At 31.2% G+C, this 15873-nt stretch overlaps 2 protein-coding genes across 2 annotated transcripts; both read left to right on the top strand.

Moving 5' to 3' along the window:
- The first annotated feature begins 632 nt into the window (after positions 1-632).
- On the top strand, positions 633-3711 carry LOC118041615 (protein ROOT INITIATION DEFECTIVE 3). Its single transcript, XM_035049054.2, has 8 exons — positions 633-931; positions 1025-1138; positions 1266-1399; positions 1483-1630; positions 1900-2099; positions 2641-2768; positions 2896-3140; positions 3315-3711. Exons 1-8 carry the CDS (start codon positions 710-712, stop codon positions 3477-3479), a joined length of 1356 nt encoding a protein of 451 aa, XP_034904945.1. The 5' UTR covers positions 633-709; the 3' UTR covers positions 3480-3711.
- Positions 3712-8498: 4787 nt separating this feature from the next.
- LOC118041616 (protein ROOT INITIATION DEFECTIVE 3) lies at positions 8499-9565 on the top strand. Its single transcript, XM_035049056.2, has 4 exons — positions 8499-8742; positions 8836-8949; positions 9076-9209; positions 9293-9565. Exons 1-4 carry the CDS (start codon positions 8521-8523, stop codon positions 9489-9491), a joined length of 669 nt encoding a protein of 222 aa, XP_034904947.1. The 5' UTR covers positions 8499-8520; the 3' UTR covers positions 9492-9565.
- Positions 9566-15873: the final 6308 nt, after the last annotated feature.

Below are 15873 nucleotides of genomic sequence, written 5' to 3'. Positions count from 1 at the left end.
CTATAGGCCAAACTATTTGGACTCTAAACCACCAACATTCTGAATAAATCTGCTCTGCTACATGAGAAGCCAAGTAGGGGCAAGAAATCAGCAAATATAAATTAAACAAAATGTAGTGTTTGTTTCTGCGGATTATCTGTTTTTAAAGTGGTTAAGAAACTGTTTTCTACTGGAAAAGCATAAAATTGATGCTTTTGAGTTTTTTTTTTTTTAATATAGTTTTGATGTGATGTTATAAAAAAAAATAAAAAAATATTTTATTATATTTTTAATTAAAAAAATATTTATAAAAATAATACCACACTACATTACAAAACAAACACTTAGACTAAAATTTCATAGTTCTAACTATTACGAAACCTAAAATATACAGAAAAAACACTATGGATATGCATTGAATTATCGTGAATTGTAATAATAAAATTATGACACTATTTTTGACCAAAAAAAAATCAAATAAAATAAGCTTATGGGGTAAAATGATCTTTTTATAAGATTAATTTGTTGTTTTTTATTTGTCAAGAAACAATTGTATCTTTTTTTTTTGTAATAATTAAATTATTATATTACCCTTAAAAGTTAAAAGTGCTAACGTTGGGTCTAGGGGCTTTGTTGGATTTTCATTTTACTATTTTCATTGTTGGATGACAAAAACCCTAACAATTAACAAAACCACAAGCTTGAGAAATTGTTTTGTAGCATCCTCCTAATGAACACCAAAATGGAAGAAGAGATTGTCATAGCATCCTCCTCAATCGACGGCGGCATAGGTTGCTGGGACCTCCAAACAGGAACCGAACACCTTCGCTATAAATCCTGCGCCTCCCCTCCTCACGGCCTTATTTCAGTTGGCCGCCGCTTCCTCGCCTCTTCCCAGTTACAGGACCCTAAAGCATCTTCAGGCGCCATCCTCTACTGGTCCTGGTCTAGGGTATCTTATTTTATTAATATGCACACGAACTGTTTGATAAAACTCTTCTAAATATGTTTAATCTGATATGTTTTATTTCCATCCATTGATTAGCCTCAGGTGGAGGTTAAGTGCTTTCCTGAGGAGCCAATAAAGCCGCTTGTTGCTAATAGTGAAGGCACTTATCTTGTTGGAGGTGGTTTATCTGGGAATATTTACTTTTGGGAGGTGGGTTTTCTTGCTCTCTCTCTGGTTTTTAATCTCTTTTTTTGTTTGTTTTGACCAGCTAAAATTAGTTGTATAAGAGTTGGTTATTTGGGTCTGGTGATATTGATTTGTGTCGTTTGGGTTTTAGGTTGCGACAGGTAGATTACTTAAGAAATGGCGTGCCCACTACAGGGCTGTCACTTGCTTGGTTTTTACAGAAGATGATTCTCTTTTGGTTTCTGGTTCTGAGGATGGATCTGTCCGAGTTTGGCCACTTCTCATGTACGCTCTTTTGGTTTTTTATGTTAATGCTTATTTGATGCTCCCAATTATTGAGTATAATTGAGTCTTTCTATATGAGTTAGGATATTTGATGATTATCAAATGGAGCAGGCAAGCCAGCTTTACGAACATAGCTTTCAAGAGCATACTTTGCGCGTCACTGATATAGTAACAGGTTATGGAGGAGGCAATGCAATTATAATTTCAGCTTCCGAGGATCGAACGTGTAAGGTTGATGTGATCTTTGTTGAAAACAATAATCTTTCCAATTGTTATTTCTGAACTAAATGCCACATGGTTTTGTCTATTATCCTGTGCTTGGCACTCTATCATCTGAAACATATTTGGTTCATTGTATGTATTATGATGTAGTTTGTGGAGCCATGTGTATTTGTGCAAGCAATGCACTCTTCCAATTTTTTTTAAATGCATGTATTTTGCTTTTAATTTGTTTCATGATATGTGCTAACCTTTATTCATTTCAATGTGGATTGTGTTAGGTGTGGAGTTTATCTAAGGGGATATTATTAAGAAATATAGTGTTTCCCTCAATAATTGATTCAATTACGTTGGACCCTGGTGAACATGTATTCTATGCTGGTGGCAGAGATGGTAAAATACACATTGCTGCGCTCGGTGCTGATAGCTCATCTATCAAAAGTCATTGGTTGCATATCATTGGTTCATTATCTAGTCACAGGTGCGTGATTTTTCTTGAAGATCCATGTCATAAATGCGGGCCATCTTCTAGCATGAACCGTTTTGTGTTACGAAGTTTTCATTGAGCATACCATTACAACAAAAGTAACTTGGCCTCTTGCATTTATATTGGTATGTTAATTGAAATTCTAGGTGCTTGCGTTATAGTATTTAATTATGTGGTGGAGCTAGGCTAGCCATGGTGATTAGCAGTTTCTCCAATTGCTGTCCTTCATTTTCATGATGACATTTACCAATTCTTGCTTTTGACAACGGCCTGGATCTAGAGATTGCTAACATGCTATATTTTAGAGACGTTTCTCATTGATCTGCAGATTTAAATTTCACTCCTAGGGAACCTTGTGTATTTTCTTCATAGATTTTAGAGACATTCATAGATTTTTTCAAATCAAAAGACAAAAACTTGGTTTCCTATGCTATTTTGAAGGTTCCTGCATGATCTTTATATGTTAGTAAGCATCATTCATCAGCATTTAAATATTTTCTGTTATCTTTACTTACACGTATTTTGTACCGAACAGTAAGAATGTAACTTGCTTAGCATATAGTACAAATGGAAATGTCTTGCTTTCTGGATCAGAAGATGGCATGATTCGAGTTTGGGACCCAAAAACGCATAACATAGTTCGGGTGTTCAAGCATGCAAAAGGTTTTGCTCTAATTATCTAAACTCCTGCTTGCTTATTTACATATGGTTTTTGACTTGTTCGTAATTTTTATCCATTCATTCTATGCCTTCATTTATGTGTCGTGATCTGACATAACATGTATCTCAGGTCCTGTGAACAATATCCATGTTCTTAAGCGACCAGCTTACTTGAACCCTCGAATGTTATCAAATGTACAAGCTTCTTCAAGAAGGCATGGATTATCATTACCACCTCCACTCAGTAAATATATCAATACAATGGATGAAAAAGTCATTAGTGCAGTCGTTAATCTCCAGGCTACTTGCAATAACCCTCTGGATGCTTCATCCATCAGCTCTCAAGTGATTAATTGTCAAATCAAAGAACTCCAGGTTCTTAATTTCTCAACAATATTCATTCTTCACTTCTTCTTTTTTTATGTAGATCACCGCACTGAGTTTTTCCATAACTGCTACTGTGATGAATGTTGTTTTGGAAAGAGCTCCCTAATGATGTCTGTCAACAGCGTAGAATTTCTATAACTAATCTACAAATGTTGATTCCAGCAACAAGGTTCAGCTGCTGCAGCTGAAATGGAGGTGGAGAAGCTAAAGCTTGATTGCACGCAATCGATGCAAATGCTTCAGAGGTGGAAGAAAACGTATGACAACTTGCGTGAATTTTGCGTGGACGAGCTTTTAGAGGGGGGTAATGTGAAAAGTGCAAATTAGATGTCAAAATGAATGTATAAGTATTTCTCTTTGCACGAATGGCTTCAAAGTTTTTGGTGGTGTATTTACCGATAATCCGATTAACCTCCTTTTTAATTCTTTGTTATCATGTCCTTCATTTTTGAAATTTTCATGTGTCGACCATAAAAATATAGCAAGTCATCCTGAAGGCATGGGGAAACAACGTTAGAGTTTTTGATTATTATTGAGATTTCTGGTAACATTTTTATCATGTTACAGGCATTCCATTGAATCTGGATGAATAATCGCTTCACATTTTTCTTTCTTAACAATTGTGTTAACAAGTATAGAAGTCCTCTTATCCCTACTTAGCTTTTTTAGGGTTGTCTCTTGACAATCTTGAATTTCGACTGTATATTTTTCTTGTTTGCTGGGTTTTTTTCCTTTTATTTAAAAGTCTAATGTTTTTTTTTTCTAGTTTGACGAAGGAGATTGATATTACTCGAACGGTTTTGGATCTTTTATCAATAGTTTGACATTTTATTTATTTATACAGTGACTCAAATCCATCTATATGTATAAGATGTAATTAATATTTATACAGTAGTCCAAATTTAGAAATTTTAAAGAGTTTTCTTTGTCGTTTGAATAATTAAAATGATTAGTTGTTTCTGGGAAGACTATTATACAATGTTAGTGTTGTCAATTATTTCTTAAAACAATAAGTTATAATTCTATGGATATATTATGAAAATATTTATACATTTATAATTTTTTCAGTATAATAAAATTGCTATTTTCTTTCTCAAAATTTTTTATATGGGCAAGTAGTTTATAGTCAGTAAATTATTTAATACAATTAACTATTTGATATTTTATCCAATTAAATATTACAAATATTAGATAATAATATAAATCATATCTTGGGATCTAATCTAACAATTTAAGCTATTGAGTTGAGATGATTCTTTGATATAATATTAGAACCTTGATGACCAAGTGCTCTAAAGTTCGAATCTCACCATCCCTATTTATTTGATAAAAATTAAGCCAAGATAATGTGGACATGTGTAAGTTTAAAGCCTAAAGGGCTTTCACTTGAGGGGATATGTTATAGAATAATATAAATCATATCCTGGAATCTCATATACAGCTTAAGCTATTGAGTTTAGTGATTCTTTGACAATATCAACTAAATTACTAAAAACAAATTGATAAAAAAATTCAATCAATAAAAGTGTGAGATACTAAAAATTGCATAGCCAGATTATTTAAATTGAATCTATAAAAAAATAAGTCATTTAAAAGAAATTACAAATAGGATCTTACTCAACTTGCCAATTATTTGTTAATTTTAATTGGTTGACAAAAAGCTAATTATGAATTCAATTTTAGAATCAAATTTAACCTACCCTTTCGCCTCTCCATTGCTCTTTCTCAATCTATTTTATTTTTATCGACACTAATAAGTGGGCTTCATTAACAAGTCTCAAAAATTAAAGAAATTGTTATAAGAATATTTCCAAAAATTTATTTTTGTTGAATTGGAATTGCTCATTCTTCACTCTTTTTTTCCTTTTAGTCTTCACGTAAAGTTAATTTCATGTTGATTTATATTTTAGTGTATAGTTATCAAAATCTATTTAAAAATCATCGGATAAATATGCGACAAGTCACTAGATTAATATGGATAAATTATAACCTTGAAATGTGTAGTTTGACTTGCCAGACTCTAGATTTGCTTCTTAGAGGTTACCAATTTGAGTCCCACAAACTTTAAGCTATTGGAGGCTTACATGGTCGTTAACTTCAGGGTCCGTGGGATTAGTCGATGTTAATCAAACTTCAAGGCCAGCTTTCATGCCCGGACACCCACGTTAATAAAAAAAATAAAATATGGATAAATTATTTTTATTAAAATAATGTTATTTAATTATTATTATTTTTTAAAAAATTCCTTAAAATTAAACCTAGGTCGCAATCAACTATGTAAGGCCAATTAAATTTTATTATGTCAATATCATTTTCAATTTAATTTGAGATAAGGCACTTCTAATAGGAGGGACTAACTAATGTTATGCCTAACATGTGGTGCAAGGCCCAGGCCCGATTAAATGAAACCTCTAGCTCCAGCACCTGGGCCCTATTAGGTCTGAATGAACATACTAATAAAGCAATGCAAAACGGGCCTTCTAAATTTGTATGTCGCTTTTGGGCCACTATTTGAAGGCCGAAGCCCAACAAACTAAGCTGGAAGTTCACTCATACCGTTACCAACCTAAAACCCTAACAATTAACAAAACCACAAGCACCAAAAACCCTAACAATTAACAAAACCACAAGCTTGAGAAATTGTTTTGTAGCATCCTCCTAATGAACACCAAAATGGAAGAAGAGATTGTCATAACATCCTCCTCAATCGACGACGGCATAGGTTGTTGGGACCTCCAAACAGGAACCGAACACCTACGCTATAAATCCTGCGCCTCCCCTCCTCACGACCTTATTTCAGTTGGCCGCCGCTTCCTCGCCTCTTCCCAGTTACAGGACCCTAAAGCATCTTCAGGCGCCATCCTCTACTGGTCCTGGTCTAGGGTATCTTATTTTATTAATATGCACACGAACTGTTTGATAAAACTCTTCTAAATATGTTTAATCTGATATGTTTTATTTCCATCCATTGATTAGCCTCAGGTGGAGGTTAAGTGCTTTCCTGAGGAGCCAATAAAGCCGCTTGTTGCTAATAGTGAAGGCACTTATCTTGTTGGAGGTGGTTTATCTGGGAATATTTACTTTTGGGAGGTGGGTTTTCTTGCTCTCTCTCTGGTTTTTAATCTCCTTTTTGTTTGTTTTAACCAGCTAAAATTAGTTGTATAAGAGTTGGTTATTTGGTTCTATGACATGGTATCAAAGCCTTGATAACTAAGTGGTTTAAAGTTTGAATCTCACTATTCTCATTTAGTTGATAAAAATTAAGCACAATGTAATATGGATCTATGCAAATTTTAAGCCCAAAGAGCTTTTACTTGAGGGAATGTGTTGGAGAATAATATAAATCATATCCTAAGACCTCACCTAACAGTTTAAGCTATTGGGTTGAGATGATTTTTTTTGATAATATCAACTAAATTACTAAAACAAATTGGTAAAAAAATTCAATCAATAAAAGTGTGAGATATTGAAAATTGCATAGCCATATTATTTAAATTGAATCAATAAAAAAATAAGTCATTTAAAAGAAATTACAAATAGGATGTTATTCAACTTGCCAAATATATGTTAATTTTAATTGATCGACAAAAAGCGAATTATGAATTCAATTTTAGAATCAAATTTAACCTACCCTTCTGCTTCTCCATTACTCTTTCTCAATCTATTTTATTTTTATTGACTCTAATAAGTGGGCAGCTTCATTAACAAGTCTCAAAAATTAAAGAAATTGTTATAAGAATATTACTTCCAAAATTTTATTTTTGTTGAATTGGAATTGCTCATTCTTCACTCTTTTTTCCTTTTAGTCTTCACGTAAAGTTAATTTCATGTTGATTTATATTTTAGTGTATAGTTATCAAAATCTATTTAGAAATTATCGGATAAATATGCGACGAGTCACTAGATTAATATGGATAAATTATTTAATTTATATGGATAAGTTATAATATTAAAAGGTGTAGTTTAACTGGTCATATTTTAGGTTAGCTTCCTAGAGATCACCAGTTTGAGTCCCACAAACTTTAAGGCTACTAGAGGCTTACATGGTCGTTAACTTCAGGGTCCGCGGAATTAGTCAACGTGCGCTTAAGCTGACCCGGACACCCATGTTAATAAAAAAAACAAAATATGGATAAATTATTTTTATTAAAATAATGTTATTTAATTATTTTTTAAAAAAAAATTCCTTAAAATTAAACCTAGGTCACAATGTACTATGTAAGGCCAATTAAATTTTACTATGTCAATATTGTTTTCAATTTAACTTGAGATTTGGCGCTTCTAAGGGCAGCTCCAACGCAGGAGCCAAATGAAGAGCCAAATGGCTTTTACCTTTTATTTCTCTATTATTTGCATTCCAACGGATGAGGCAAACCAATAGCCAAAATGACTTTTTATTTTCTTAACACCCATTTCTACATTTAACTGTAGAAATGGCCATAATGGCCAACGACTATTTTTATAGCAGTTGGCCAACAGTTCTTTTTTTTTTTTTTTTTTTTAAATATAGAAAAAATTTATTTTTAAATTAAATATATAGAAAATTCTTGGTTATTTTAAATACATTGTTATGAAATTAATATCAATTCATAATACTTTTTTAAAGTTCCTCTAACACTTAACAATAACAAGTAGGATTAATTAACTTGAAAGATAACAAACATAATAAAAAAAACATAAAAAAACTTGAAAATTATGAAAACATAAAAAACTTTTAAAAAATTAAATTTTTAACAATAACATATAAAACTTAAAATTAAAAATATTCATATAATTAAATTTTAAATTATTTTATTTTTTTAACTTTCATATTACTTCATTAATTTTATATTACTTTTATAAATTACTCATATTAATTATATAATTAATAACATCATAATTATATTATATATAAAATATCTAAATTAGTTATATAATTATATTAAAATTAATTTAACATGAAATATATTAAAATATAAATGACTTTTTTAAATAGCTTTTACCATTGGAATGCATATAATTCAAAAAGCTATATTTATACTATTCAAAAAGCTATTTTCTTGATTTAGCTCTTTAATATGGCATTTTCCATTGGAGATGCTCTAATAGGAGGGTTATGCCTAATATGTGGTGCAAGGCCCAGGCCCGATTAAATAAAACCTCTAGCTACAGCACCTGGGCCTATTAGGTCTGAATGAAATACTAATAAAGCAATGCAAAACAGGCCTTCTAAATTTGTTTGTCGATTGTGGGCCGCTATTTGAAGGCCGAAGCCTAACAAACTAAGCTGGAAGTTCACTCATACCGTTACCAACCAAAAACCCTAACAATTAACAAAACCACAAGCACCAAAAACCCTAACAACTAACAAACCCTAACAGTCCTCCTAATGAACACCAAAATGGAAGAAGAGATTGTCATAGCATCCTCCTCAATCGACGGCGGCATAGGTTGCTGGGACCTCCAAACAGGAACCGAACACCTTCGCTATAAATCCTGCGCCTCCCCTCCTCACGGCCTCATTTCAGTTGGCCGCCGCTTCCTTGCCTCTTCCCAGTTACAGGACCCTAAAGCATCTTCAGGCGCCATCCTCTACTGGTCCTGGTCTAGGGTATCTTATTTTATTAATATGCACACGAACTGTTTGATAAAACTCTTCTAAATATGTTTAATCTGATATGTTTTATTTCCATCCATTGATTAGCCTCAGGTGGAGGTTAAGTGCTTTCCTGAGGAGCCAATAAAGCCGCTTGTTGCTAATAGTGAAGGCACTTATCTTGTTGGAGGTGGTTTATCTGGGAATATTTACTTTTGGGAGGTGGGTTTTCTTGCTCTCTCTCTGGTTTTTAATCTCCTTTTTGTTTGTTTTGACCAGCTAAAATTAGTTGTATAAGAGTTGGTTATTTGGGTCTGGTGATATTGATTTGTGTCGTTTGGGTTTTAGGTTGCGACAGGTAGATTACTTAAGAAATGGCGTGCCCACTACAGGGCTGTCACTTGCTTGGTTTTTACAGAAGATGATTCTCTTTTGGTTTCTGGTTCTGAGGATGGATCTGTCCGAGTTTGGCCACTTCTCATGTACGCTCTTTTGGTTTTTTATGTTAATGCTTATTTGATGCTCCCAATTATTGAGTATAATTGAGTCTTTCTATATGAGTTAGGATATTTGATGATTATCAAATGGAGCAGGCAAGCCAGCTTTACGAACATAGCTTTCAAGAGCATACTTTGCGCGTCACTGATATAGTAACAGGTTATGGAGGAGGCAATGCAATTATAATTTCAGCTTCCGAGGATCGAACGTGTAAGGTTGATGTGATCTTTGTTGAAAACAATTATCTTTCCAATTGTTATTTCTGAACTAAATGCCACATGGTTTTGTCTGCCTTGACTTTAGGGGTCTAGTAGTAATTTTATTATGTTATTTTCTTGAATCAGAAGCATTTTAGTATTTTTCAAGATAAAATAAAATAAAATAAAGTATATGTTAAAGCATGATAACCACGCGTCAGCTATCTTCGAACAACACATGCAACTGACTCTAGTGGTTGTAGTTGTGCTTATGCCATATTATTTAATTCGTCGTGTATCATTCTTTTCCTCCTGGATAGCGTGTTCATGGTGATTCAGTCCGGTTTAATGCAAGTTTAGTTTTTCTTTTCTTTTCTTTTTTATTCACCTCGATTTGCTCACTACCCTTTGAAGAATTCACATCAACCCTTCAATTTCTTTACCCTTCAAATTTGTTAATAGTTCTCTCAATTGCAAATTTCTTATTTGAAAAAATTATTTTTAATTTTTTCCTTCTTTAATTTGTTTTCATCTCTCAAACTTGGTTATCATTTTTTTTATTGCAATTTGTTTTACTTGAGGTGATTTATTATTATTTTTTTGTGATTTCATCCTCTATTTGTTTTTTTTATCAATCGTGTATGATTTTTGTTCTTTTAATTGCTAATTTTATATCTTGACAAGTTTTTTAGTTTGAATATTGTTTTTTTGATTTTATATTTCAACGTTAAATTGGTTGGAATTTGAGTTTCTTAATTAATCCAAGGTTTTATATTTATCGAGCTATGATTTTGGAATATTAACTTAAATTTGAAAATTCATCCAAACTTGCTTTATTTTGCATAGTATTAAATTAAGGTTGTCTTTTTTATATTATTAAATTAACCAAGCTAATATTTTGCTTATTTCATGTTATTTTGGAATATTATCCCAATATTACCTTGACATTTTTCTTCCTACATCTTAAAAAATTTTCCCTAACCCGGGTTGTTGTGCCCACCGCTGATTTAGATTTACTCAAGTCACCTTTTTTTTTAATTCTATATTTGTTTTTTGTAACAACCCAAAAAATAAACATATAGAAATATATACATGTGTATTGTGTCGACTTTATCTGATGCAGTGTTTTTTTTTTAAATGACAAAGTCTTCTTTGTATCTTTAATAATAAATTATCAACTCGAAGAATTTCTCAAGTTGCAAATAACAACCAGAATGCTCGTCCCATCATATTAGACTTCACAACTCAACCAAAACATTAACTTCCCTTCTTTCTTTTTTTAGAGTTAGCATTATAATTTTCCATATAGCAAAATTATAAAACTAATTAGTTCATAGCAAGCATTAATTTCTTAGATATGTTTAATTTGGCACATAACAAAACTATATACTAACTTAATATAGACAATATCCTTAATTACATTGCCAACCAAAGATAATTTAAACATTTAATTTCTTAAACACACATGTTACATAACAACAAAATATTAACCCTTCCAAATACATAATTGATTTAAATAAAAGGTTTCTATCTATGAATCTATTTTTCATCTCGAGAATACAAAGTACTTAGTAACATATTCATATGACATGTAAATATTAGGTAAAAATTAAATTTTACACTTTGCAATAAACAAACAAAATAAAGACCATTTAATTTATATTTAATAATACAATTAGTATATCATTTAATGGAGTAACTTATCATTAATATGTTAATGTCCATATCAATCCTTAACAAAGTATTTTTTTATTAACCAGGATATAACTATTTAACATGGCATTATTTTCATTAACTAGAAAATAATCTTTGACATATCGAACATGACATTATTTACATTCTTTTCCCCCCATATTTTTCACTAAATTATAATTAAAAGAAATTCCTCATAGAACTATAGAAATAAACAAATAATTTATTTCAAGGTACTGAACACCTACATATAATACATGTGCATGTGACGTGGTCTCTTGCTACTGGCCTAACTCCACACCTCACTTGAATTTTTGAGATCACGCCGTTTCTAGTACCGTAATCTCAAGAAGAAAAAAAAGAAAAAAACAATAAGTTAAATCGTTTCCAATAGTACAACTTGTTGAAAATATAAAAACAACGGTGAACGCTGTGCTAATCCACCAATGTAATTTTAAAAATAAATAAAAAAGTTAAGTAAGTTAAGTTGCTAAACGATGAAAATAAAATATTGGTTGTGCTGCAAGTAACAACGTAAACTATTGACTTGAGTGATTATGTTATTCTAATCAGCGTAATTCTTTGAAATTTATTATGTTACACTGTAGAATTGCACGTTAGGAACAACATAATTTATAAATTATGCTATTCCAAATAGCACAATCTTTATATTTTTAAAATAATAGATTGCGTTGTTGCGAATAACACAATAAAAAAACATGTTGTTTTTTAAAATATTATTTTAAAAGCATAATTTGATAATTTTTTTTAAATTATGTGTTGTTTTCTTAAGGTATTGTTTGTTTTTGCATTTTAAAAATGTTTTTTTAAAAATAAATTTTTTAATTTTTTTTTATTTTAAATTAATATTTTTTAATGTTTTAAAATTATTTTGATGTGTTGATATCAAAAATAATTTTTAAAAAATAAAAAAATTATTATTTTAATATTTTTTCTAAGTGAAAAATACTTTGAAAAATAATAAAAAATTATACATTGATTCAGACTGATTTTGAACTCGATCGTTTTTTGTTTTCAAGGTAATTTTAAAGAAATTTAAAATGTTTTTATCTTCTTATTTATTTCATATATATATATATATATATATATATATATATATATAAAAACATACTGATATCATGATGCAAATGATCTCGAATCATTACAACCAAATTGCAAGTTGCATCAGTTCGGTAAGCAACAGAAAGCCAGTGGAACTGCGGAGGCTATCCAATCTAGCCTACAATACCTTTATTAAAGTGCTCGGGTAGCTACATCATGACAGCTGATTCCAGGCACGCACATAATAATGGAACCACTAATAAATTTACAACTCTTAAAGTTATTATTTAAAAAAAAAATTAAAACAGTTAATTAAAATTTCCGGTGAAATAACACAACTAAAAAAGTTTAATGAAATAACATAATTTGTGTATATCACAATTGTAAAATACAATTTTTTATAGCTTATTACTATTTAGAATAATGATTTCTTTTAAAAAAAATATTAAATGGACATGAGAGAGGACACAAAAAAAAAAAACATTAAAGACATTGAAACTCCTATAACAACACCATCAATATCATTAAAAAGATTCCAATAAAATCCTGAAAGGTGTAGCTAAACTGGTTAGGTTCTAAGTTTGCTTTTTAAAAATTACCGGTTTGAGTCTCACAGACCTCAGGGTCACCGGAGGTTTATATGGTCGTTATATTTAAGAATCGTGGGATTAGTTAAAGTGCACGCAAATTGACTCGGACAATCACATTAATAATAATAAAAAAAATATATCCCAACAAGATGAATCTAACAACATTAAGAAGTGTCACCGACAATAATCCAAGTTGACCGCCCTTGCCACCTAAGACAAGTGGGCCACCCTCCACCTTCTAGTAGAGGGTTTGGTCCACTCGGGTTAATGCTGACGACATTTCTTGGTATTATTAGATTTGTCTTGTTGGTATTCCACATTTTCGTTTGTCTTCATTATTTTTTTTATCTCCTTCACTCTTTTGCATATTTAATATTTTTTAAAATTATATTTTTAATTCTAATATATATAAATTATGTTTTTTTTTGTAAAAAAATTAAACTAGGTTATTTCACCAATAATTTTTTTATTTTTAAAAAATATTTTTAATTTGAAAAAAATATTAAACTAATATCTTTTTAATAATTTTAATGTATAAATATAAAAAAATATATTTTAAAAAACATCTTCCACTCTAATACCAAACGTACACGAAATCCCATCACCAGCAAATCTTCCCCTTTAATGCTTAATTATTTGTCCAGGGCTCTGACTCAGACTCTGACTCTGACTCAGACTCTGTTTCTTTTTTCTTTTTTAATTTCTTTTCCTGGTTTCTCTTGCCTAGCTGGTTCCATAAAGCTACCTAATTTTTCTTGGCTCCTTTTCAAACATATTATATATTTATATTATATTCTTCTACACGTCTGGCTTTTAAGGTCTAGGGTTGCCCGTATTCGTGGCTGACTTTCTCATGCTATTGATGAACCCTAAACAAACTTCCTGTGATCTTACTTCTTTCACCAATGTAGGCATTGGCTAATTGGTTAGCGGCTATATTCATGTTATAGATATGTCACTGGCCGCCGTCAAAATCCAAGTAAAAGATCTATTTATCTGGGTTGTGCCCACCAAATCTGAAAACATATATCAGGAACCCGAAATATTCAACTACGTACCTTTAAAAAAAAACACAATTAGGGTTTGTTTTTTGATACGTAGGTTATAGCGAGTGTTGAATGCCACAAGGCGTCTGATTTAAAGTGATCTGTAATCCTTTCCCTCCTGCTTCAGACTAGAGCTATATATCAAGAGCTAGCATCGTGTCTTAAATTTATAGCAGAAGCTAGATAGTTTCCGTGATAAGCAAGAGAAGAGATCTGAAGAGCATGAATGTGTATGAAGCACGTACAAACACTAAACTAAAAGTGTCTATGTTACTTTTTGCAAGAATGTATATGAAGCATATAACAAATACAGAGCTTTGTTTTCTCTAGGATGCGATTGGACTGCAGCATTCAAGCTCAGCTTGAAGATAATATCAAGCTTCCTTTCCTCTCTAGTCTCTGTATAAGGTCTGCCTCATTCACAGCTCGCTATAACAGAGGACTTTTCGAGAAAGAGATCTTGTTGTTAAACCCCAGAGGTATTCCATTCTTCTCTGGCTCCTTCTCTGCAAGTCGACCTGGTCTCTCTCCTTCTTTCTACTGGATTTTGGAAGGGCCGGTTTGTTAATTCTCTGCGCTCTTGTTTCGATCGGGATATCATGAAGAGAGGGAATGAGGAACATTTTGGATTAGTTAATTATACTTGACATAATAAATAGAGTAGAGCTCTATATACAGAATCAAGGAAAAACAATATCTTTCTTCTGTAATTTTTTAGTAGAAAGAAATGTCTGTTGTGATTGAAGTCTTGCATCGATAACAGGATGACCAACAAAAGAATGTTGTGATATAGATATCACTGCCGCAGAACTCCTCTTATTCAATTTCCGCGGAAAAAGAAAAGAAAGAATAAGCGCTCTATTAATCCAGAGTTTTCATAAAATCCCCAGATATCAGCTAGAAGCGATTCAATTATTCTGATCTATATATATATATATATATATATATATATATATATATATATATATGATAAATCAATATATAGAAGGTGACAGTCAGAGTGATTCTGTATGAACAGTAAAATGCTTTGAGCAGAAGCTCTAGCTTTTAATGAGTTTTTATATATATATATATATATATGCGAGGAGAGATTAAGCAGTCATATCATGTCTTCAATAATTAATCAAAAAAACAAAGAAAAAGCAAAAAGGAAGGATATATACGAGAAGAAAAGGGCTTTTTATCAGAACCTTTCCACTATATATTCATCGATGAGCCACCAACAAAATATTTGTGATCAGGAGTGGGGTAAGATTCTCAGGTAAAGAAAGATTAATTAATATATCCATGAACAGTCAAGCATGAGGTAAGGGAATATTTATGGAATGTGGTACTGTTCATGTGTTCATTGCCTTTATGTATACGCTTGAAATATTTGATGTCTTTTAATCTATTAATCACACTCTTTTATAAACCAAATTTAGAAAAAAAACTTTTTACCAATTCCAATATAATGATTGTTCTGCTGCTTTTGTGATCTTGGAATCGCGCGCATCTTCATCTTTTTTTCTTATAGCCATGAAGAAGCACATCTTCATCTTGAAATAGAAACAAAGGTAAGTGGCCGAACATTTATATTAAAGATTAATATAAAATTATTCTTGAAATCTTAACCCAGAATTTAATCTTTTAGTTTAAAATAATTTTTTAAAATGATATCAAAACTTTAATAAATATAAACCCATAAAAGTTTTAAATAAATTTGTACTTGAAAAAACATTCTTATTATAAAATAATATAAAACTATTATGTAACCTTAAATTTGGACACCTTGTCTCAGGTTCCTGGCACAATACTTTTCTTCAAATTCTGATAGGAGATTAGATACAAAACAAATGGCATGGGGACAAGCCCAGCAGTAGTCCTGATATTTGACACATTAGCTGTTTTTTTCTTACATCGTGGAGCTTCCAATTAGTACATTACTTTTAACAAAAGATCAAAATCAGCAACCCTTTATGATCAGCAAGCATGCCATGGCCCATGCATTTTTGTGTTTTAGTGGTGCCCGCATCTTTCTTATTAATTTTTACTTGGAAAGATTGTGCATTTTATATTCTC

This window comes from Populus alba, chromosome 14, assembly GCF_005239225.2.
Source record: "Populus alba chromosome 14, ASM523922v2, whole genome shotgun sequence".
Classification (NCBI taxonomy): domain Eukaryota; kingdom Viridiplantae; phylum Streptophyta; class Magnoliopsida; order Malpighiales; family Salicaceae; genus Populus; species Populus alba.
Note: the sequence above shows the minus strand (reverse complement) of the source record. Positions and strands in the feature narration are given on the sequence as shown.